This window comes from Microtus oregoni, unplaced genomic scaffold (assembly GCF_018167655.1).
Source record: "Microtus oregoni isolate MIOR12 unplaced genomic scaffold, Mior012 000037F_ref0000500, whole genome shotgun sequence".
NCBI lineage: Eukaryota > Metazoa > Chordata > Mammalia > Rodentia > Cricetidae > Microtus > Microtus oregoni.
In genome coordinates, this window is record NW_024543096.1 from 15,398,174 (window position 1) to 15,423,591 (window position 25,418).

The 25,418-nt window shown below is 42.1% G+C and overlaps 1 protein-coding gene across 9 annotated transcripts in view; it reads right to left on the reverse strand.

Moving 5' to 3' along the window:
* Positions 1–15,474: 15,474 nt before the first annotated feature.
* The window catches only part of Rbms1 (RNA binding motif single stranded interacting protein 1), a 225,234-nt gene continuing 215,290 nt past the window's right edge, over positions 15,475–25,418 (reverse strand). For 6 of the 9 annotated variants that reach the window (XM_041631476.1, XM_041631478.1, XM_041631475.1 and 3 more), the window contains exons 10-15: positions 25,106–25,153; positions 24,174–24,224; positions 21,715–21,825; positions 20,597–20,677; positions 18,966–19,050; positions 15,475–18,254 (exon numbers count right to left, since the gene is read on the reverse strand). In XM_041631476.1, coding sequence (XP_041487410.1) covers positions 18,973–19,050; positions 20,597–20,677; positions 21,715–21,825; positions 24,174–24,224; positions 25,106–25,153 — 369 coding nt within the window. In that variant the 3' untranslated portion in view covers positions 15,475–18,254; positions 18,966–18,972. The remainder of the gene's footprint in view (positions 18,255–18,965; positions 19,051–20,596; positions 20,678–21,714; positions 21,826–24,173; positions 24,225–25,105; positions 25,154–25,418) is intronic. The other 3 variants (XM_041631482.1, XM_041631481.1, XM_041631483.1) reach the window with 1 other exon arrangement.

The following is a 25,418-nucleotide window of genomic DNA, read 5'->3' on the forward strand; positions in this document are numbered from 1 at the left end:
TAGTGGTTGTACATGATTCTACCTATAACAGATGAATATACCACTTTCTCTACATCCTTGCTGGCATGAGCTGTCACTCATTTACATTTTAGACATTCTGAAGGACATAAGATGGAATCTCAGTGTACTTTTTATTTGTATTTCCTTGATGGTTAAGAATGTTGAACATTTTTTTTTTTTTGTTTCTCAGCCCTTTGAGTATCCTCTTTTGATAATTCTCTGTTTAGATCTGTACCCCATTTTTATTTGGGTTATTTGTTTTCTTTATCTAGTTTTTGAGTTCTTTATATAGTTAGCTATTAGCCTTAAGATGTATAATTGATAAAATCTTTATCCATCCTGTAGGCTGATGCATTGTCTGAATGATGTCCTTTGCCTTTCAGAAGTTTCTCAGTTTCAGTCCCATTTATTAATTGTTCATCTGAGTGCTTGTGCTAATGGTGTTCTTTCCAGAAAGCCTTTTTCTGTGCCACTGAGTTCAAGGTTATTACCTACTTTTCTATGAAGTTCAGTGTATCTGGTTTTATGTTGGGGTCTTCAATCCATTTGGACTTGAATTTTGTAGAGTTGATAAATATGGATTTACTTGGATTCTTCTACATATAGCCATCCAGTTTTGCTAGCACAATTTGTTGAAGATGCTGCATATTTTCCAATGTGCTTCTGGCTTCTTTATCAAAAATCAGGTGTCCACAGATGTATGGATTTATTGATGGGTCTCAGTTCAATTCCATGATTAATGTGTTTATGTTTTACAATACCATGCTGTTTTTGTTAGTATAGCTCTGTCTTACAATTTGAAATCAGATATGGTACTACTTCCATGGTTATTTTTATATCAAGATTGTTTTTTACCTACCCTGTGATTTTTGTGTTTCTAAAACTCTAAAATCTCAAATCTAAAAATTGTCCTTTCAAGGTCTGTAAGGAATTTTATTGGAATTTTGATGGAGATTGCATTGAATCTGTAGATTGCTTTTGGTAGGATGGCCATTTTTACTATATTATTTCAATGGCCCATGAGTATGGGAGATCTTTCTGATATCTTAATTTCTTTCTTCAAGGTCTTGAAGTTTTTATCATGTAAGTCCTCCACTTGCTTGGTTAAAGTTACCCCAAGATGTTTTGTTATTTAAGGCAAAATGTGTTGTTTCTCTGATTTCTATCTCAGTTAGTTTATTATTTGTATTCAGGAGGGATAATTTTTTTGAGTTAATTTTGTATCTACTTTGCTGAAAGTTTTTATCAGCAGTAGGTGTTTTCTGGTAGAAGTTTAGGTAGCTTACATATACTATTATATCATCTGCTTTTCCATATGTATCTCCTTGACCTCCTTCAATTGTCTTATTGGTCTAGCTAGAACCTCAAGAACTATGTTGAATGGATATGGAAAGAGTGGACAGTTTTGCCTTGTTCCTGATTTTAGTGGAATCACTTTGAGTTTCTCTCCATTTAAGCTGATGTTGGTCATGTTGTAAACCACCTTTATTATTGTTGAGGTTCTTTGTATCCCTAATCTTTCCAGGACTTTTATCAAGAATGGGTGTTAGATTTTGTCAAAGACCTTTTCTGTATTTAATGAGATAATCATGTGATTTTTTTTCCCTGTTTGTTTATATAGTAGATTACAACTATTTATTTATATATGGTGAACTATCCCTGTATCTTTGAGATGAAGCCTGCTTGATCATGGTAGATAATCTTTTTGATGTACTTTATGATTCTGTTTGCAAATATTTTATAGGGAATTTTTGCATCTATGTTCATAAGGGAATCTAATTTGTGATTATTGTTCTTTGTTGGGCCTTTATGTGGTTTGAACACCAGGATAACTGTGGCTTCATAAAATGAATTTAGAAATATTACTTCTGTTTCTATTTTGTGGAGTAATTTAAAGCATATTGGCAGTCACTCTTTGAAAGTCTGGTAGAATTCTGTGCTAAAACCATCCAGTCCTGTTTTTTTGTCTTTTTGTTTTGTTTGGTTGGTTGGTTTTAGTTTGTTTTTGTTTTGTTTGGAAGATTTTAAATAACTACTTCTATTTCATTAGGGGTTATAGGTCTCTTTAAGTTGCTTATTTGGTTTAACTTTGGTAAATAGTATTTATTAAAAAAATTATCCATTTCTTTTACATTTTCTAATTTGATGGAGTATAGGTTTTTGAAGTATGACCTAGTGATACTCTGGATTTCCTTAGTATCTATTGTTATGTCCCCCTATTCATTACTAAGTGTATTAGTGATGTGAGATGTCCTTCTGTATATGTGTTACTTTTATTGGTTAATGAATTTAAAGCTGTTTGGCTAGTGGTTTTGCAGAGTAAAGCCAGGGGGGAAATCCAAACAGAGATAAAGAGAGCAGGTAGGTAGAGTCAAGGAGATGCCATGTAACTGCCAAAGGAGAAAGACACCAGAACTTTACTGGTGGGCCACAGCCCCATAGTGTACATAGATTAACAGAAATGGGTTAGTTTAGATTTAAGAATTAGTTAATAAGAAGCCTGAGCTAATAGGTCAAATGGTCTTGTAATTAATATAGTTGTGATTATTCTGGTCTGGTGGCCGGGAAACCAACACACAGTCTCTTTTTACATATTAGCTTGGTTATTCTCTTTCTACCTTTTAGCTAATTTGGATAAGGGTTTGTCAATTTTATTTATCTCTCAAAGAACCAACTCTTTGGTTCACTGATTATTTGTATTGTTCTATTTTTATTTGTTTCCATTCTATTTCAGGCCTGTTGAGTTTGATTATTTCATGTTGTCTATTCCTTTTGACTGATTTCTTTTTGTTCTAGAACTGCTTTTAAGTTACTATTATAAGAGCTTTCCATTTTTTTAAATGTAGGCTCCTAGTGCTATGAACTTGGCTCTTAGAATTGCCTTTATTGTGTCCTATTAGTTTGGGTATGCTGTATATACGTTTTCATTTTCATTCAATTCTAGAGAGTCTTTAATTTCTTTATTTCTGTCTTGACCCACTTTTCATTCAACAAATCCCTTAAAGAAAACCAAGAAAAAGCAATCAAATAGATGAAGGAAATAGTTCAAGACTTAAAAACTGAAATAGAGACTATAAAGAAAACACAAACCAGGAGAACTCTGGAAATGGAAAATCTGGGTAAATGATCAGGAACTACAGTTGTAAACATAAACAACAAAATACAAGATATGGAGGAGAGGATCTCAGGTGATACAATAGAGGAAATAGATTCACTGGTCAAAGAAAATGTTAAACCCAACAAATTATTAACACAGGATTTCCAGGAAATCTGGGACACCATGAAAAGACTGAACCAAAGAATAAGAGAAATTGAAGAAGCAGAACTCCAGATCAAAGGCACAGAAAATATACCCAACAACATCATAGAAGAAAAATTTTCCAACCTAAAGAAGGGCATGCCTATGAAAATACAAGAAACTTACAGAACACCAAATAAACTGGACTGGACCAAAAAAAAAAAGTCCCCTCACCACATAATAATCAAAACACTAAACATACAGAATAAGAAAGAAAACAGCTTATGTTGGAGAGGATGTGGAGTAAGGGAAACACTCCTCCACATGCCAGTGTGAGTACAAACTTGTACAACTGCTTTGGAAATCAGTATAATGGTTTCTCAGAAAACCGAGAATCAATCAAACCTCAAGACCCAGCAATATCACTTTGGAGCATATACCCAAAGGATGCACACTCACACCATAAGGACATTTGCTCAACTATGTTCATAGCACGATTATTCATAATAGCCAGAACCTGGAAACAACCTAGATGTCCCTCAACGGAAGAATGGATAAGGAAAATGTGGTACATTTACAGAATGGAGTACTACTCAGTGGTAAAAAACAGTGACATCTTGAAATTTGTAGACAATTGGATGGAACTAGAAAAAGCCATCCTGACTGAGGTAAACCAGACCCAGAAAGACAAATATAATATGTACTCACTCATAAGTAGATAATAGGCATAAAGCAATGGACAACCAGTCTCTAGTCCATAACTCCAAAGAACCTAGGGAACAAAGAAGACTCTAAGAGTGATATACATGGATCCCATTTCTGTAGGGTGCCATTTTGTCTTGTTGACTGTGTCCTTTGACTTACAGAAGCTTCTCAGTTTCAGGAGGTTTCTTTTATTAATTGTTGCTCTCAGTGTCTGTGCTACTGTAGAGTTGGCAGTGAGACTGAGAGATTGGTTTTGGAGCAAAGGAAGAGGAGGTAAAGATCTGTACTCAGTACTCTTGCTTCAGGCAGAAGTCAAATATTTTGAATACGGTGTTATTATTTAGACATGAAGTATTTTCTTAAAATTCTTCAATGAGTATTGAAACCCTGGTTTGTGATATAAGCAAGAGGCAGAGGACCTTACTTTCTTCACTGGATCAATCTATCAGTGAATTCCAACTTGAAGAATCTTTTAGGAAATGGTGGACCACGGAAAGTGTGACCTGGTTGTAGAAAACACACTGGTGGCATCTCTGGGCTCCACCTTGCTCTGGCCCTTTCCTATGACTGCTTCTCTCAGCTACTTATGTAACACAGTATTCTTTCCTCAGCTGTATCTTGGGTCAATAGCAGTAGAACTGCAGACTATGATAGTGGTACTGATGGTCAGATGCTGAAACCTGGAGCCTAAGTAAATCTTTACTCCTTCAGACTATTTCCCTCAGGCATCTGGTCTCCACTGGAGTGTACTTCCCATTGCTGGGCTAAAAGCAACTCAAGCGAGGTCATTTTGGCTCACAGTTCCGGGTTACATCCTTCACAATGAGGAGGTCATAGTAACCAGAGCTTGCGTCCACAGTCAAGAAGCAGAAAGTTGAATGCGTGCTCACTGCCAGTTTCCGCTCTCCTTTTACATGGTCCAGCATCTCCTGGCTAGAAGAGAATCCCACCTGTAATTAGGAGACGTTTTCCCACAGCAATGACCATGATAAAGACAACCGCTCAGACATTCTCAGAGGCTCCCTTGAATCCAGATAATCTCTTCCAGGTGTGCCTGGTGGCTTATCTCCCAGGAGAGGATAGACTCTGATGAGTTGAAAAGGAACAGGAGCCATCACACAGTCACCAGAAAGCCACCTAATAGAGGTACCAGTTTTTCAGAAACCAATGGGCACAGCAGTGAAAACAATTCTTTAGCCATCTCTTTAGGGGCTGAGAATATAGAGTAGTGGTAGAGTGTTAGCCTAACATGTCCAGAGGTGTGGGTTCAACACACGCCACGACAGATAAGTTTCAGAATATCCTTCTTGGAAGTATTTTCTACATTTCAATTTTTTTCACAACAGGTAAAATGTCACATTACAGGGCAGGGCAGGCTAGGAGCCTCTATTTTTTGCAGAGCTAAATGCTTGGTTGTGTATTCTAAAAAATTCTTGTCATTAAAAATTCTGAAAAACGTTCTATCCAGTAACATGGCAGGAATGATGCTGCCCACTGAGCTGGTCTGCTTTCTCGGGATAGGGAACTTGCAATTAGAAATCTCATAGGCAGCTTGTACGGGGAACAGAACGAAGGTCTGTGAACCCGCAAGTGACAGCAGACTACTGGAAATCCATGGCAAGTGAAGCCCGTTGAATGGAGGCAGCTTCCAAGGCTGGGCCCAGTTCAGAGAAACCAACATCATCAGGAAGTAATAGGGAACCCCACTGTCGTCCTCAAACCTGAAGGGGAAAAGGCAAGCACTCACAACTCCTGAGGAAACCATGACCAGGGAATGTGACCTTGGTTACAGGAACTGTCTTAGTCTGCTCTGGATCTCAAAACAGGCATTGGAGCTTGACGGCTTAAGCAATGAAACTCAATTTTCCCGAAGTTCTGGAGACGTGGACCTCAGAGCTAAGGGTCTGGCAGGTTGGTTTCTTCTGAGTACTCTTCCGTTATTGGCTTTCCCCTGTGCCTTTGTGTGGTCGTCTACTGGGCTTTGTCTCTGTGTCCACATTTCCCACTATTACAGGACTTCTAGTTATCCTGGGCATGCCTAGTGATCTTATTTTAACTCATCTGCCTCTCTCCAGATGTCATAACACCCTGAAGTACCGGGGGTTAAGGACAATTTTAGACACAACTATGTTCTGGGGCACTAGGATTCTATTTTCAGCGTCGGTCACATTCTGAAGTCCTGAGGGCTAGGTCCAGTTTCTAGTTTCAGCCATATTCTTAGGTTCTGGGGATTGAGTTCAGCATAGGAACAGGATGGGATACAGTTCAGTCCAACGGGAACACCACAGGGAGGGAGCCTGAGAAATCATGTCTTAGCCAATTGTTCTCTTACTTCTACCCACCTTGCAGCCTCTTGGTACCTCCTGCTGCATACACCCACATAAAAACCAGAGGCAAGGGGGGTTGTCTGAGGACACCTTGAAAGCCAGTCCTCTGGGATGCAGAGAAGAGAGTAATTTGTAGGATTATATAGTGTAGGCAGCATACAAGGTGGCTCTGTTAGTTCCCTTTCTTGTGCCAGAGACAGGGAACCTGATCAAAACAACTCAAGGAAGGACTTACCTGGCTCCTTGGTTGAGGCTCGAGTCCATCAGAGGGGAAAGGCTTGGCAGCAGAAGCCTAAGGCAGCTGGGGCAGGCGAGAAGCAGGGACACGGATGCTGCTGCTCGGCCACCTTGCTCCTCTTCCTGCATAATATTCAGTCATCCTATGCAGCCTATGGGACGGTGCTGCCCACACGTGGAGTGCGTTAACTTCCCTGGACACCTGTTCAAGCACACGCTCAGAGTGTGTCTCAGTCAAGTTGCATTGAAGAGCAACTGTTATGGTTACCACGGCTGAACTTAGGAAGCACATTTAGGAGCATTCTACACAACGGGCCTAGAAAGAAGGAATGGAGTATTCTGAGTGAGGCGGCTGACTTTGTGGGCATGGTCGACAGCACCGGCTCCGGTGAGAATTTAGAGACAGACTTCTGTTGTAAGCAGACATGGAAAACATGTGCCTCCTACTGGTCAGGCACGTTTTAAAATCTTTCTTTTGTATATATAGCTTCCAGTGCTTCCCTGCTCATCCTATGTAACTAAACACACGCTGTTTGGCTGCAACACCCTGACCATGGGCTTAGGTTGGCAAGCAATACCCCGGAAGTCATAAAGCCAATCTCTATAATGAACAACCTGAGTAGATTTTTGCAAATTCCGTATTCTTGTGTTCTTCAACACGTAGCTTCTTAGCTCTACATGGTGTGTGTGTGTGGGGGGGGGGGGGGGGATCGTTAAACCATGATGTAACCAAAATTCCTCATTAGGTATTTTTTTTTTTCTTTTAAAAACTCAAACTCCTTTGGCTGGCAGTTCTGGATGACCTGAAGTTAAATAAGTATATATGGTACATTTCATGCTAAAAGGTAGTAATTAATGTTAATTTCAAACCCTATTTCTTGTTAGTGGCTCTGACAACCTAATTTAAAGAATGTACCATCAATGGTAGAAACATTGAGTTGTTTTAAATATTTAAGCAGCCTGTAACTTTCGAGACAGCTGGAACCTCACCGCTGCAGGGGCACAGCTCATAGGGCCATTGCAGCGTGTCTGCTCTGACAGCTTTCCGGCAGATGACATAGGGAATCCTGAGGGCGGGGGCTCCTGTCCACCCCTGGCAGATGTAGAGTGGCAGTGCAGAAAAGTGGCAGAGCATTGGCGGGACTGGAAAGTAAGTCCCACTTACACTGAGGAGTAAGACAAGGCCCTTGTTTCCCAATACTGAAAAGGAGGAAGACATGCAGGTACCTCTCATGTTCAAAATCATACCCAGATGCTCTTTCTCCAGCCTCCCCTGTCCCTTGTTTCTGCTGGTGAACCATGAGTCAGGAGTTGACGAGAATGTTCCACCACCACACCCACGCAGTGGTAACATTAGAACATGGAGGTTTAAGTCTCGTTTGGACTTAAACCTGAGACTGGCCGAGCCATGGAAGCCTCTAGAAGATGAGAAGGTGATTTTCTCCAGGCCAGGGGCTGGGGTGGACTGTGAGCAGTAAGCGAGCCCAGTAGTAGCCTGGTCAGCTCTACAGCTGTTGAGACTGTCTGTGGGAGCTGTTGGGACATTGACCGAGGTACTGGAGTCCCTTAACTGGGAAGCGCATCTGTGTTTAGAGAGCCTCTTCTCCTTAGGAAGACAGAGCACCATTTGTGGTGCTCACAGAGGGGACAAATAGGCCTGCATAGAAGCTCGTTCATACTCAACTACACCTTGGGCTCAGCAGCTTGCCTCACCCCGCACATGAAGGCTAGCCCTCTCCAAGATAGGGTTCCCCGTTCACTGTTCATTTTTACCAATCCCTGAGCACCTCTGTTCTTTGTCAAAAAGAGACATTTCTTGCAAGAAAGAGAAGTATTGTATCTAACCTTGGAATGATTGCTATTCTAGAGATACTTTAAATAATTTTGTAAAGCAAAAGCTAGGCCTGCCCCAGGATCCAGCACTTGTGCTTTTCAAGTCAGGAATGCTTTAGAAACATGTGCAGATGTGCCAGAGGTGTGCAAGTGTTTGCCACTGTGTTTACCGACTGGAGAGAACCACAATCTAGCAACAGTAAAGTGGTACCCAATGGGCTACTATATAACAACAAAAATAAGCTGTGGATATGTAATATACTTAGCAAAAGTTGCTTGTGGCAAGGGTGTGGCACTTAAAGAAGCAAAAACATACATAAATGGCAAGGTGGTCACTGAGCGGAGGAGAATGGGAAGATGCCAGACTCCACTAGGGGGAGCAGAAGCAGGAGGTAGGAACATGGAGAGAAATGGGTTTTCAGTACTGACTAGAGCTGTACAGCAGGCCAAGTGGGATGGCAACCAGATCGGATGGATTCCATTGGAGGAAAATCATTATTTCCTGTGGATGTGACTAACATTCCAGGAGCTGACTTCTGAACTCCATACTCACAGCTGCACAGACACACAAACATACTGTGCACACACACACACACATATCCATACTGCATAAACAGACATCCATACTACATATACATACACATGCATACTGTGTACACAAGCATTGTATATATACATGCATACATACATGCATACTACACACACATGTATACTGCATACACATGCATGCATACTACACACACATGCATACTGCATACACACGCATGCATACTGCTCACACACATGCATACTGATATAAATGCATACAAAATAAAAACAAAGTAATTCTCAAGATTGGTTTTATTTTCATTCTTCCTCTCCCCCAGTTTAACAAGATACAGTTAAAATATAATTATTGTAATATTCAAAAACAACGCATGTTGAATGAAGAGGTTCGATTAGTTTGAACATCCTCATGTGTTGTGAGGCTCTGGTTCTTGGAGGGATGTACTGGAGAGAGAAGTCCAGGGAGGCCTGGGTCTTTCTGGAGATCAGTGCAGGACTTGGCTTTACAGTCTCAGAAAGGGCAACTTGCTGCTGGTATCTTAGAAACATAGCATTTCCTTCAACAGAATATACACTGAGGTGTGTGGCTAAGACTTTATTGCAAGGTCACAGCTCTGGGAACAGTGGGAATCAACAGCTCATTGCATCTTTTTTCCCTCCTGTACTTATTCTTACATTTCCCAGCCTGGCAAGCACTTTGGAACCTTCCATCAGTTGGCATCTCTTTTGTTTCTGTTCTCTCTCTCCTTCTTACACCTATTCTTTATGTTTCCTCTCTGGGTTTCCTGCTGGCCCCCTTCCTGCTCACTGACTGCTCCAACCTTACCCTGTTTCACGTGACAGAGATAAGCAGACACCGACTAGCTTACGCCAGAGGGCACTCATGTGACATCGTAGGGTAGAGCCCCGCCCAGCTGCCTGCTCTGGCTACACAGAAGGAGTCTGGGCTCCGCAGGGGGAGGAGGTGGAGCCTGAGGGTCCAGGCTGAAACTTGGCTGTTGAGGAAGTAAGAGCTGGGAGACTGGTGGGTGAGACAGGGGATTGATCAAAATGGACAAGCATATTAAGGATACCAGGTTTCCCGGAGTTCAGAAAAAAAGAAACGTAACAATGAAGAGGAAAGCGAATACTGTGGTGTTGATTTGAAACCAGCAGTATGGAGGTGGAAATTCATGTTTTCTAACATGTTCAGTAAGGTGTGCATGGACTCCCTCTGCTCTGTCCGGTGTCGAGGATTAGTGATACATTGGGAACCAACAGTACAGGCCCAGATCTTAGCATCTAAATGCCAACTTCTGCAAAGAAGTTGAGAGAAATGGATCATCTACCTGGGGTAGGGAACAACCAAGACAGACCAGAAAGAAAGGCAGTGCTTACACAATGACTGGGCATATCTGAAAGATAAAGCAGCTGGCCGCGATGGCCAAATGGGACGATCTGGCTATTAAGAGCACAACTGCTTAAACCATTGAATAAAATAAGGGAACCTCAACCCCTATTCATACAGATGAGGGAATGAGTAACAGGATAGGAACATTTCCAAAGTACTTCCCACAAGATACTTTTAGATGCCAAGTAGCCCAGGGTACCTTCAGAGCACAATGCCTGGCAGATGTCACTGTGGCTAAGTAAGGAGCAGGACATCATTGGAAACAAAGCGAGTTGACATCATGCTTTCTTGATGGGATCCAGCTTTCCTTGGTAGTAATCCTGCCAGTGGAGGATGACCCAGAAATGTCATACACCAGTTGGAGGCTATGTCCCCAAGGGGCTGGTCTATAATCCTCAATTGTGTTGAAGTCATGAGAGTCAAGGACAGACAGATGAGCTACTCCAGACTGAGAGAAAATAAAAATGGGACAAGTGACTGCATTGTGTGAGTGACTGCCCTGTGTGATTTCCAGCTGGATCTTTGTGCAACAAAGAATGAAACCAGAATCACTGGTGAAACTCAACTGTGGGCTGAGGGTTTATCAGTGGTAAAACATTACTTCCTGTATTTTCATAGTTGAATGGGGACCATACAGGATGTCCTTTGTGTGGACCCATAGGCCAAAAATTTGCTTTCAAATAAATCAGAGAAGTTCTTTGTACTGTATTTGGGACTTTGACGTTTGAAGAAAACAAATATTTACTACATCAAATGACATCCTGGTGGAAAGATACAGCATGGCAACAGAACTCTCTAATTAAGGAGAAGGGACGAGGATGGATGCTCACAGTGTTTGACAGCAGGCCTCTGGGAAGCTTCTGTTCTCAGCTCCCAAGGGTCTGCTAGCTGGTAACAGAGTCGCACTATCATTTGTGGGGATCCCAGGAAAGGTGCAGAGGTTTCCTTGTTCTCCAGGGCACTGGTTACAGGAAGGGCCTCTTACCCAAATGTGCAATGCAGTGACAGCCTTGAGCTGCTGCTTCAGGTAAGAGGAGATCCTCGACAGCATCCTCAGAGTAGTACGAAATGCTAAGTCACTAGAAGGATTGTGAGCTCATGCACACTTCCACTGTGTGTGTATGTGTGTGTGTGCGCTTGCTTAAAGAGTGGAACACAGAAGTGAATGAAGGTTCTGAACGTTTGTGAGATTTTTGTTCTTCAAAGTGAAAGCAATGTGCTCTAAGAGGGATGAAGTACATGACGTAAGAGCCTTTAGCTAGAACCTGTATTTCAGCACACTGATCTGAATCTATAACCTCCTAGAATCACTTGTAGTGAACAGTCCTTCAACATGCCCCTTAAGAAAAAGCCTATTCAATAAATAGGTATTCAAGAACTATTGCAAGTATTTGCTGATCCACAATCTAGCAATTGGGAGCAAATGATCACCAGTTAAAAAAATCAAGATGCCTTGTGGAAAGTATCCCATATGCTGCTTGATTAAATACAAAAACAGACAACGTCTTGTTTTGTGGGTATCTTCAGAGCAGGACTGTCAAGGAAAGGCCAACTCTCCGGACATTTGCTCCAAGTCTCATGTTGGCAAGAGCAGAACTATTTGGCTTTCCCACAAGGTCTGGGAAGCAATGAGCATTCTGGGGCAATTCTGATCAGTAACAGGAAATGGGTTAGTGTGGAAGAGCTTCTCAGGGGAAATGCTGACAGGGTCTTAGTCCCTCAGGACCCCCACACTTACGTAGCGCCTGCTTTTGTTGTCTTGTGACATTGCCACTTTGAGACATATTTTAAGATTCTACTATGCCCTCCAGGGAAGTCAGGAAGGAAACTCTCCTGTCTCTGAAGGTTGAGCAGGTCAGGGGAGACAGGTGAAGCCCGAGGCCACTCCCTGTGGTCCGGGGAGTGCCGTCAGCTGAGGTACCTGCGGTCAGTGAGCTGTTGTGTTGAGGGTACAACCAGAGGTGAGGGAGGCAGTTAAACTTAGAGGGGAAGTTCAACCCAGAGAAGTATGGAGCTGCTAAATGACAGCTGTACTCGTCATAACGACTGACTTCTGGAGCAGATTTCCGGCTTATTCCAGTTGGTAGATCCAAAGGTGGGAGTTGAAACTGCCATCAGTTATAGCTTGGCAAACAGGTTTGAGGATTATTATCAAGAGATATTCCGTGAGGTGCGGGGAAGCATCAATAACGGTGTTCAAGTAGGGGGACAGCTTTAGAGGTACCGCGGGGGGGAGGGGGTTGCCTGTTCTCCTTTATGATGTCTGTATAAATGACGGAATGCCCTAGATCGCATCTTTACCTTTGAGTTGCGTACTTTACAAGAATGAATAGCACTGGAGTTTGTGTTTAGTCACCATGACCTGCTTCTCATTCTGAGTAGCTTAGGGAGATTTACGAGAGCCCAGCTATGTGGCTGGGCCAGGCTGGTGGCTTCCTCTTTTGTCACTGATGTATTCTTGTCCCCATCTCTGAGACCTATAAGGTGTATTTAGGCTCTAGGAGTGTGCGCTTTGAGGCATTAAACACTGGCTGGCAGGTGGCCTTGCAATTTGCACTCGCTGTGCCTGGGTTCTTTCTGGGCTCGCACTGAAGGCTGAATAATAAAATCCTCCCTCTATAGGCTCCAGCTCAAACATGATCTTACCTTACAGAGACACTCTGGAGCCTGAGGAAGACTGGCGTTCCACTGCTCAACAGCTGATCCTCCTGAAGGCTATGCACACACACCTCCCAGCTGGACCAGTGTGACCCCAGATGTCCCCGCATCCTGACCGATGCACCCACAGTCAGAGGCCACACCATCACCAGCCTGTACCCAGCCATGGCTGAGGACGCTTATCTTACTGGCTTGCTATTTGAGGGCAAGAAACTGTCTGGCTTTCCTCAAATTCAAGTTCAGAGTCCTCTGCCTTCCTCTAGCTAGTCTTGGGGAAAGGGAGGATATGATAGGTTGATGATCTTTGTAACAATGTTACTGAATCTTTCCCCTTTTGGCTATGATGGTGGGGAGAGGCTACTGTCAACTGGGCGGCAGCATTTAAATGGCCAGACAGGCTAGGGAGCATCACCTTTCTCCCATCGATACTGCATGCAATTCAAGACGTAGAATTATAGTATTCACACTGCATTGGACATAGAGAGCCACTACTCATGAATAGCATGGATGCTGGGGTGACTGGGACTCGAGGCAGCAATCATACTGAGGGCAACTACTGTATCTATCCATTTCTTTCTTCCACCCACAGGTCCACCTTCCCACTTGTCAGTCTAAGAGCTAATGTTGAAACCAGTTAATTAACCTTTCAGCAAAGTTTGGTTTATCCACTAGTGGGCTGGCCCTTCTGTTTACTGAGCCAACAATGTCACTAGGTCAGGTTCCATTTACAGAGAAGAGGTTTTCCTAAGAATGTTCAGGAACCTCTGTAAGGGGCTAGCCTCTGTACCCATGCATTGTGCATGTGTAGAGTTAACTAGTCCTTGATGGAAAATATTTTGGGGGGAAAAAGCCTCTGCACTACACATGTATGGACTATCTTCCCATCATTAGAGTAACTATCAGACAGCATTATATTACATTAGCCGTCATACAAGATCTAGTGACAACTCTGTATAGGCAGTTATATGTAAATACTACACAAATTTATTATTTAAGGGACTTTTAAGTTTGTGTGGGTCTGGGCCTCTGTGGAGTCCTAGAATCCATCCCCCGCAGCAGATAGCAAGGGATGACTATCCAATGTAGTCAGGCAGATACCCATGGAGCTTGAGACAAACATTAGAACAAAGAAAAGGTTAACAAAGGTTAATAAAGCCCAAGGTGCCAGGTAACTGGGTGCCTCCTGTGACCTCTGCCATATTCACAGGGAAGGACACAGAAGTGTGTGGTTAGTATGCACACACGCTAGGCCAGGCCAGGGTAGGGTCTATGGCTTACATTCTGAGATGCCCCTTCTGTCTGACACCATGCTTTCCCTATGCTGTGATACCTCTGTCTTTGAAGTACTGGTCAGCACCAAAGGGGACATGCTGCTTTTCCTCAAGGGGCTTTCTCAGCTATGGCAGGTCTCTTATCTAACTCGTTCTGCACTCCAGGGGCTGCAGGAACCATTCAGAAATAGAGGGATGCTGCAGTGAGTAAGGACCTTGCAGTCCAGCCTCATGACCTGAACCTGATCCAAGATTACATGGGAGGGGAGAGCAGGGAGGAGGCAGGGCAGGAGGGAAAGAGAGAGAGAACTCACACAAGCTGTCCTCTGACCACCACGTGCGCTGTGCTGCACCAATAGCCTTCAACCGATCACACAGACAACAAATATATAAATGACTATAAAAATGTGGAGCTTTGGGGCTGGAGAGATGGCTCAGAGGTTAAGAGCATTACCTGCTCTACCAAAGGTCCTGAGTTCAATTCCCAGCAACCACATGGTGGCTCACAACCATCTGTAATGGGGTCTGGTGCCCTCTTCTGGCCAGCAGGCATACACACAGACAGAATATTGTATACATAATAAATAAATATTTTAAAAAAATGTGGAGCTTTTTCTTATTCCCTCCTTTAACCACTATGGTGAGCCAATGCACAGACAATACTATGCAAACTCCATTAAAACATTTGATCCACTTTGGGTAGGAGTCAATTTTCTGTATTACATACCTCCAATAAAGCAAGGGAGGGAGGGAAAAGAGAGCTCCCCCCTCCCCCACTCCATGAATGCCATCTGGGAACAGTAAAGCGAGCTCAGTTTTTAAAGGCTATATTGCTTAATGGGATGAGATCATTTTGACACGCTTGTGTTGGCTGCACACAGGATTCTGTTCTAAACAATGGAAGGGGACCTGATGTTTTTAGTTTTATCAGGGGCTGAGGACCCATGCAAGAGCATGCGCCTAGGTTGTCAGAGGCCCAGGGTTGTTACCAATACCATAAACCAACCCGAAACCCCCAAGCAGACAAAGGGTCGGGTAGTTTTGGCTGGACCTATGCCAAGGTGAGACGTGACATTTAAGGTCACAGCACAGATTTAAGCAAGTGCTCACAGGGAAGGGTTCTCAATCCCTTTGGAGAAAATGCATTTTTGACACAGTCATATGGAATCTGACGTCATTTTCAGCTGACTTCTGAGCCACTCTCCTGGGCTGAGGCTGAATCAGCAGAGATGTGGGCTTCATCTACTTACAAAAGACGGACCGGGAGACTAGAGTTTCAGATGTTTTTATTCAAAGGTTCTCAAAAGAAATGAAACAGAAAAAGCTAACAATCTGATCAAATGTACAGTTCAAAAATGTCTTTTGGCGTTTTAACAAGTCCCAGGAAAGAAAACTACAGAGTCATCTTGAAGCGGTAAATAAGTCACCGCTGGCAAGTATGTAGCACTAGTAGAACAAAAATAAAAAATTAACTCTCTTGATCATATAGATATCTCTATGAAAATCTTTTTTTTCAATCTGTACAAAAGGTCTTTCTTCATAAATTAACTTTTTTTTTTTTATAATTTAATGGCTGTCTACTATGTGATGTTTAACTGACTTTTTCTTTTCTTTTTTAGTATGTACAGAGGTTGTTTCCCAAATCTGACCCAGACGAGTATGGCACTTAGTTCAGACAAACCTAGCAGCAGATTTTCCCTCCCGTACTGACTGAGCTATCCTCTTTCTGTCTTAAGTAATGGAAAACATATCAAGTAGTGAGAGTCCCGGGCTGATAAACATAGTAGGTACACGGAGACGCAGAGGGTGCTGCATTCAGTCTGGACTTCCACAAAGCACAATGTTTTAGGGAGCATAGAACCAATAATACCACAACTTCTTCAAAAAAACAAAACAAAAAAAACCGAAAAACCAAAAAAAAAAAAAGGAAACAAGAACAAAAACACATTTCTCTTATGACTATGTAATTTTCACTAGAATCTACACTTCTCAGAGCAGCAAGGACGTTTGAAACTATGAAATGTCACTGACATCTATCATCAAATACGAGCAATAAAATTTAAGAACTAAAAAATACTCAAGAGAAGCAACTGCTTAGCCCTAGCTCCCGAGCTAGGAGGATTTGGTCGGTGGAAACAGGGAGGGCCAGCAACCTGTCCCAGCACAAAAAGAAATAGCCTCTGAGGTAGATAACTGATCATACACAGCTGACCAGACAAGTACACAGTTTTGGAAGACAACTTAATTTACCATTGCTTTTAAAACGTATGCAATTGCCATAATAAAAGAGCATTAATAACAATGACTTATCTCATATGTACTAAAGTAGAAATAACTGTTTATGAATCAGGAATTTCATAGTTTCAAAGTTGGTTTTCTTTACACTTAAACACCTGTAGTGACGACGGAAAGTGTGGCACGGCTTGGGTTCAAATCTTCCTTCATGCTTTTTTTAAATTTTTTTTTTTAAATTTGTCTCTGTGAGTCCATACATCGGTTAAAATTATAAAACCTAATGCAAAGGTACAAAAAAGGCACGTTCTCCTAACCGCAAACTGGTCCGGCAAAAAATAAAGAGCAGAGAAAATGGGATGCTGAGACAAGGTGGAGTTACTGGCTACTGGCTCTTCGGTCTTTGGTGAAGTTACCTTTAAAAGTGCCAAGTCATTTTTTAGTTTTTCAGATTTACCTAATAGAGAGCGAGCGAGCGAGAGAGAGCTAGTAGCCAATTGTTTTTCTTCTGTTCATATCTCAGCTCAGGTTTGAAGAGAAATTCTTGTTTGTTTTTTTGTTTTGTTTTTTGTTTTTTTGTTTTTTTTCTTTTTTTTTTTTTTTTTTTTTAGTTTTTGCCATTTAGTTTCAATAGCAAAATTATTCCTCCCCCCCTCTGTTTGCCAGATCACAGGCATGGTTCTCATTCTAAAGCACTATCGTTAGTATAAAGGACAAAAACATTCGGTGACTCCCCTCCCCCACCCCCACCCCCACCGCCAAAGCTACCTAAGCTAAATCTAGAACATCGTTAAGTTTTTTTTTTCTTCCTGAAAAAAAGGCAAAAAAGACTTTACATTGCATCATACAGCAGATATCCTAAACTGGTCAAAACTAGCAGAGGAAGCTGTCGGTGTGCAGCCTTACAAACAGTTTACCCTATTAAAAGTCCCCCCGTCAGAAAATGTGTTTCACACGAGACAGTTCTCCCTTCTTGCACTCTGCTACCTTATACACATCGTTACGTGAAATAAAAAAAAACTATTAAAAACACCTACTACATATTTAAAAAAGCCAAAATTTCAGCAACTTTTATTGACTACCTTTTAAAAGCCCTATGCTGCAGTTTTTTTACAAGGCGTACTAGACCAGCCCATTTGGTCAAAGCATTCTACACCATTAGTTTGAACTAACTTTACTGAAACAGCTACAGCATCAAAAGAGTTAAGGCAAATTGGAATTCATAGAAAAGGATAAGACACGTCACACTACGTCGAAAGAAAAAAAAATGGAAAGCTAAGGAAGAGACATCGAGGGCGACACCGAGTCACAGCGACACACGCACCGCAAGCACAGAACACCATGGGCGCAGTGAGACAATCGGAACTTCAGAAAGCCCATTTCATACAGCCGAAAAAAAAAAAGACAAATTAAACACAAAATGAACAAAACCACAAAAATCCGGTCATGCACTTGGATAAGTCTTCGTGGTCTTTGTGCATACCCAGAAAATTGAAGTTTTCGTTTTCTCTTTTTTTTTTTCTTTTTTGCATCATTATATTTGATAAAAATCTTTGATTTTTTTTGTTTTTTTTGTTTTGTTTTTGTTTTTTACTAAAATAAACCTGTTCAGGGGAACAGCTACTAGATGAATTTAAGGGTTTTATGCACCTTATAGAACTTATAGCAAAAATAGTTTTAGTTGATTTCATTATAAATAACGTTTTCAAGAACCTGTGCAAAACTGTCAATAATTTCCTAAAGCACAATTGATCAGAAAAATCCATGATTGTTCAGCCTTCACACCCTTCTTCATGTAAGAACTCCCTTCGGTATATCTGCAAGAGAAAGATAAAAGACCCATGTCTGTGCTGACTTAACAAACACACCACAGGGCTTCATCATCTTTCATTTGAAAGAGATTAAATGTTTGAACAAGATTGTGCTCATCCATGGTGAGACCAAGGGACATAAGCTGGGGGTCTGAGGGTCACTTTCAACTCCTGGAGTCCCCCTTTCAAGTTTGGGACTTGCAGGATATTTTCTTCTCTAAGGCAGCCAGGGCCAACTCCGCACCGCTCTCTCTGGTGTGAGATCAACAACACATATTGTTAAAAGACAGCTTTTCTGAAATACGTGTGGTAAAGTGAAGCTGGAAATCTGTGACCCCACTGAGAGCTGGTAATAGGACCTCTAGTTCTGAGGATGCTAGCGATCTGAATTCCTAGTCAAGGTGTGGATGACCTTGTGAGACTTGATTAAGCAACATCTGAAGGTGTATCTCCTTAGTGAGTATTTAAGCGATATAAACAGGATGCTTCTATTACAGGACGATTTTGGAAATCAATGTTCTACGATGCTTTATGTATTACGACTTTGGGGTAGAGGAAATACTGATGTGATTTTAATATAAAGCACTGGTCCTTATCCAGACAGAGTCTGTAAATTCATAAACACGTTAACTCTGCGTTTTTTCTAGGCATCATTTGATAAAAGTACCCCCGACCGCTTCCTAGGAGCCCTGCAGTTAGGAGCCCTTTCCCTCATACCTCACAGTTACTTATTGTGTTGAAAGGTATATGGAGAATGGTCATTGGATGCCTCCACAGCCACCTGCTGCTGGCTACTTGCTTCCTACAACAAAGCAGAACGCATGAGACACGTTAGCCGTGGAGCTGTGACTCGGCTGCTGCAGCCCGAGTCCAAGGACATGCACCTTAATACAAACACTCTTCAAAGTGAATTTCTTCAAGTCAAACAGAGCTTCTAAGGCTAATCATTACCCGAATGCTCTGAAATATGACAGAGCCCAAGAACCTCCCATCTAAATGTTTAACGTAAATATTGATCAAAGAAATTTCTTGGCTCCATCTCCTGGGAGCTAGCTATTGTTTATAATTCAGTATTTTCAGATTTTTAGAGTCTGAGACACAGTGTGCAAATGTTGCATGCCATAGCCTACCCCTGCCCCTCCCCCCCCCCATCCACCACACCTCACAATCAAACTTTCCCATATTTATATGCTGGAAAGAGTGACTCAGCTCAGTACATGGAAGCAGGGCCTATAACCTCAGCTACTGGAGAGGGGAGGCAGAGGGTGCAAGCTCACAGCCTGCCTGGCTTACAGAACGAGGTCACGATTTTAAAAGGGACTTAGACATAGCTCAATGGCAGAACATTTGCCTGGCATGAGAGAGGTCCTGGCTGATACCTCTCCTAAAATAAGAATAAATCAGTAATAAAACAAAAAGCCAGAGTACTCTGGATATTTTATCTTGTCTCAGTTCACACCGTGTCTGAAAGATGATCAGGCCTTGCTGAAATAGTTGCAGGGCACATTTTTGTTTTCCATTGTTAATGGAGGTTTCACATTATGGAGAAGTGCATATAAAAACCCATGGGTTCAGGCACTTGTGACTCTTCAAAGATGTACGATCATGTAAATGCTACAACCATAGTTCTCAAGAACCTTTGGGATCTGCTGAGTGGGTATGATAACTGGACTGATAAACTTCCTTGGATTCTTGAGAATACTCTGCAAGACAATCCTATGCTTCCTGTCCATCATAATTCAACACCAGTCTTCTACAAATGCAATATATTCCAGGATAATAACCAAGAGTAGTTAGCTATAAAAAAAAAGGGAGGGTCATGCTTGTTGTCATTTAGAGACACCAGTTTTTCTTTTTTCCATCGTCTGAATTATGACCAGTGTCTTTCTGTGAGTCTTCCCATTGGTTCACTCTTTAGGACTAAAATTACAAACTCCAATTTTATCTTAATGTGTCTTTAAGTATCATTTGGGGGGTAACAAGACAAAGTCTTGAAGCCTATGACATGTGCTACAAGACTGCAAAGTTATTTGGGGGAAGTATGGGCTACAATGTATCTGGATGTTGCCATACTAATTTGCATAAAGAGTATTTTACAGTTGGAAAATAATACTACGTGTTTACTCTTTCTAGACTCACATCTTTAGCTATACAGCCGAAGCTGGCCTGAACTCATGGATGCTCTTGCCTCAGCTTCTCTGGTGCTGGGAATAACAGGCATGTTCTATTATGCCTTGATAAAATAGTTGACTCCCGATAGGTTTTTGTTGTTGTTGTTATTCTATTTCAATGAGTCAGATGTAAAACTACCCATTGCTGCAATGGCCGCTCAGACGCTCTATACCAACCTCAACGGGAACCGCCGCTGTCTGCATGTGTGTATACTGTGGCAAATAGGCTCCTTGCATGGCTGACGTCGCAGGCATGTACTGGAAAGGAGAAGGTGATCAGGGTGCGCAGCAGCAAGCCATGCAACATTCAGATTTCTGGGTGGCGGGGGTCGGGGTCTGAGCTGGCTGTACAGTACTTGTCGCAGAGAATAAATTTATATGGGTTCCCCTCAAAGCTTAATTAGTGCACATGACTATGTCATTGGAAGGTCAAATAAAAAATGCCATGTTTCTTTGAATCTACCAAAAAAAAAAAAACCCTGCCCATGTGAAGGCTATTAATGCTTCTCATCTACAGTAATTCAGTATCAACAGGGTGTCATAAAGATCTCTCAAGAGGCCACGTTATTTTTTGGTCACCCCCTGAGTTGATGCCTCATACTATCTGTGTAGGGAGACTTGAAGAGACTGTGAGCAGGCCCCTGCAGATGTGGTCAGGGAGCCCCACTTGGTCTCGTTCAGCACTCTCATTTCCTAAAGCCAGGCAGCCTATTTCTGGGCTGCGTATTGTCCTGGATTCACTTTCATGAGAAACTGTTGCTGGTTTGCAGAACAGGAGGGAAAACACAGTGCCCTTTGCCCCCTTCAGCCACCACAACCGCAGGCTGAGCTGAACACCGCTGTTCATCTTTTACAGTTGGCCTAGTACTGATTCTGCCTTCTAAGCCGGCAGGTTCCTGGGGGTGTAAGAAAGCAAGTCTTTAAAAAACCTGCAATTCAGCGCTGCAACACTGCATGGAAGAACAAATGGGGCACTGCGCATCCTCTGCAACCTGTGCATCTTTCCCTCTGTGACCTGTATCTTGGAACGTGTAAAAGCTAGACATGGGCGTGCATGGGTGCTAGGTGGGTGAGGGAGCCGTATCCACAGATGAGCTTACAGGTCATCAACTCATCAAGAATAATGTGAGTTCTATCTGACTTTGTGGAAGGCAATGCCAGATGGGGCAGGGGGCTGGACACAATCTTTGTCACCCCCACCCCCCAAGCCTATACTTTCATTAGGGAAGACACAAACTTCCTTAAATTCACTTTCTTCCATTTGCAAAAGCACAGGATATTAATCTGCCACCTACTGTTCCGGTGCTGCCTAGTGACAGATGACTCATTTGCTGGGCCAGAGGGCTGATCATAGAAGCGGGCTGTAGTGACATGGTGTGTTCCATTGAGGGAGTTAACACGGCACCCTGGGAAGGGGAGAAGAGATAGAAATTGAGGGAGAATTAAGATTCTGAAGCTAAAATCTGCAAAGGAAAACCCTGTGTTGAGGCAAACATAACCTCCTTCAAACTTACAAGAGGTACCCTGAACAGTTACCCCAAATTTCCCAGATTGCTTTCCTGAAACTTTCACCAAGCCTTGAGAGGAAGCAGCGGTGCTATTTCATCCCACTGAAATCCTGTGTTCTGCCTGCCCTAACTGAAAAGCCAGACAGGCCAGCAGAAAGGGTTGTGGCATCAAACACACTGAAGATGACTGCTTTCCAGGGCTGCCAGGTGTTGGTGAGGGGGAGAAACCGCTTTTGCTTTCTACAGCCACACACACACACACAAAAAAAAAAACCAACAATAACAGCAGCAGATAGGTAATCAATATAGCAGCTTGTTTAAACATGTTTTGCACGTAGTCATCTGGTTGGAGATTAAGTAGGTAGGACCAAGAGTACGTTCTTCATTTCTGGGTATTTTTCAGAACTTCCTGTCCCATGCCTGGGAAGCCAATCCTAGTAATTCCACTCCAGTTCCATGCTCACTTTTTTGCTTGGAATTTTTTTTTTTTTGCCATCAACAATTCAATTAAATGTATATAAGAAAGCAGGAAAGGAAAAAACATCACTCATATGATCTCTCTAACAGAACCAGCATTAGCAGCATCTAACTGGAAGCTAGATTCTGCATCAGAGAACATGAATAATTGCCTACTTTGAGGTCTTGTTTATAACTTAGTTTTTCTACTGGAAATGGTAACTGCCTTACAGCCATCGATCCTAATGGCTAGATGATGCTATAGTGATGCTATAGCAACCACAATGGAATTGTTCGGAACTTTGTCTAAATTTCTCTACATAATCAATGGATTTCTACCATTCTTCTCATTTTTGCAATCATCTGTTATAGCGTACTAGTATTCTGTTTTACTCCATAATTATGAACACTTATGTGGTTTGAGATCACTGTAGCTGGTTGCCCTGAAACACACTGGTGTTTACCAGTTCAGGGCACAAGCAGGCTTTCATACAGTTTGAATCTGGGTGGAGAACAGTCACACAGGTCTCCTCAAAAGAGTTCAATTAAAATATATGCAGTACTTGTCTCTAAATTCAGGAAAAAAGGATACACTTCATTTTTAAGGTACAACATCAAAAAGCACAGAGCAACAAAAACGATGCAAAGTCTAGATGGTGGGGAATGGGTTTCCTGATCCTTCCTCCTCATCTACAGGCACCCCTATACACTAAGGGGCCCCTAAGTGCACTGACTTCCATCTTCTCCAATGATGCCATCAGGTATGAGGACACACACTGCCATGGGAATGAGCAGCTGCATATCAAGAACATGGGTGCAGGATGTGTAGACTTGCGGATGTGTGTGTTTGTGTGCAGAAGAACAGGTACAAAAGACACATTTTATTTGCATCTGAATGGTTGTGGCAGTATTTCTTGTTCATCACTTGGCTACTGACCGCTGCTATTTTACCCACATGGCCTCCCAGTATAGTGTCCACTGTTGGAGACTCATGAGAGAAATTTCTGTCTCATTTTAAGGCCAAGAGCTGAGTTCTTTTCCTAAACAAATGATCTGGCTTTTGTATTATAAATGTTGTCATGTCTCTTGCATATGAGAATGCCAAATATGCACCGGTTAACTAGAAACTGAAGGGCCAATCCTGTGGCCTTTTTGTGGCAAGTGTGTGGGTCACCAAGGGCATTTTTAGTGATTTGTGAGTTGGCTCTCCACACTTGTTTTTAACTTTTGGCCCTATGGATTTTATGTATGTATGAAAGGCGTTCAACTGTAAATAAGATCAAATATAATGTTTAAAAAATAATATACATTAGTATAACCAATGTTGAAATTTATGAAGGAATCGTATTTGTTATTAACAAGGAACACACTGCTCTCTTAGGGCTTATCCTTTCTACAGATGGGCTAGGAGACACTGATGAAGAGCCCTGCCTGGACCTGAACTTTATATCTAACTCACAAAGAATGTAAAAAAAAAGCCATTTCTTTCCATACATTGTAAAATATTTAGTTACTCAACTAATGGTATCCTACCAAACTGGCTTAGTAGAAGACCTTGCCTCAAATAGGGTATATTTTTAAGTTCTTATATGAAAATTAATGTTTACCAATAATTCATTTTAAGACAAAACTGACTTAAAAGTTTCATAATAAGCAGGCCCATTTTCATATTCTATGTTTGGGTTTTTCTACCCCTTTCCCCCCATCTTTTGGTAGAGGGGTTTTAACTCAACAGGCTACATACCACAGAATACTTAGAGGATAGAAGGTCATTAACACGAGACACTTACAGGATGCTGTAGGATGTAAGGTTGAGGTTGCATCCAAGAAGGACTTTGCACCTAGAAAAGGGAGGATTTTGAAAGAAACATTGATTTCTTCTGCAACAATAATCGAACTCTCTACAATTCTTTTTAATCGTGTTAAAAATCTACAGAAGGAAGATAAGGAGACAACACTATCAATGATTACAATGGTTAAGGCAGTTAGAGCTCCTGACCAACTGGTCACTCTAAATTGAGATGGAACGATCATTCAGAACCAATATTCAGAACTTTGCCCACTCAGTATGGAGTTACTGAACATTAGGGGCCAAGGAGCAGAAGGCATGGATGGGCTTCACCCTTGAGAAAGACACTGTCTAAGGAAAGGAAATAAAAACGTACACAATCCAAATTAGTGACGTGTTACAATCAAGGTATGAACTACGTTTTAGGAATACTGATGAATGAGGATTAATCGTAGAACGTTTCATTAGAAACTAGCCCTCCAAGCACATACTATTTATGAAGAATAACCAAATGCAATCGCTTTAATAATGAGGAAAACAAGTTGAGGAATTTTGTGTAGTCCTCAACAATTTCTAGTTAGTGAGGAGAAGAATGTCTGAAATGCAGACCTAGGATATTAAATGGGAGGTAATCAGATCTTGACATCAACGGTTAAGTTAAAAGGGCATCCACACAGCCACCTCCGAACTGAGAAAGCAGATGTGAGGGCCAGGTTTGTGGCAGGAAGGAAACGAACACCCTGCCCAGGAAGAGAGGAGGAGTCTGCTTTCTCGATGCCCGTGGCTTTTCAAGGTCTACGGAATTGTCAGGAAACATTCCGTTTTCCAGGTCGCATCAGAACCCTCCTGCGTCCTGTCCCTGAGTGTTAACTTCAGAGATTCTACAGAGAGAACACGGGGAAGAGTCATGGGAGAGAATGGAGCGCCATTTACCTTGACAGCAGAGCCCCGATACTTGCTTTCTCTGGTTTCCTTTGCCACCTAAGGCAGACCAAAGTTAAGTGCTTCTGCCTTGTTAACATTGCAGTTATCTGGACTGCAGCCTTTCCCACGGGGGGACCACGCCACCTTCTCAAATCCAACTGCATAAGCACATGGCGGTTTAGTGGAGAAGGCCAACTCCAACGTGAGTGTGGGCCCTTACAGACACAGCACAAGAGGCGAGTAGCTCCCGGAAAACCCCGATCTGGGCCTGATGTTCCCCACTTTTTTATGCTTCTATGGTCGTAACTGCCTATGCACTCAA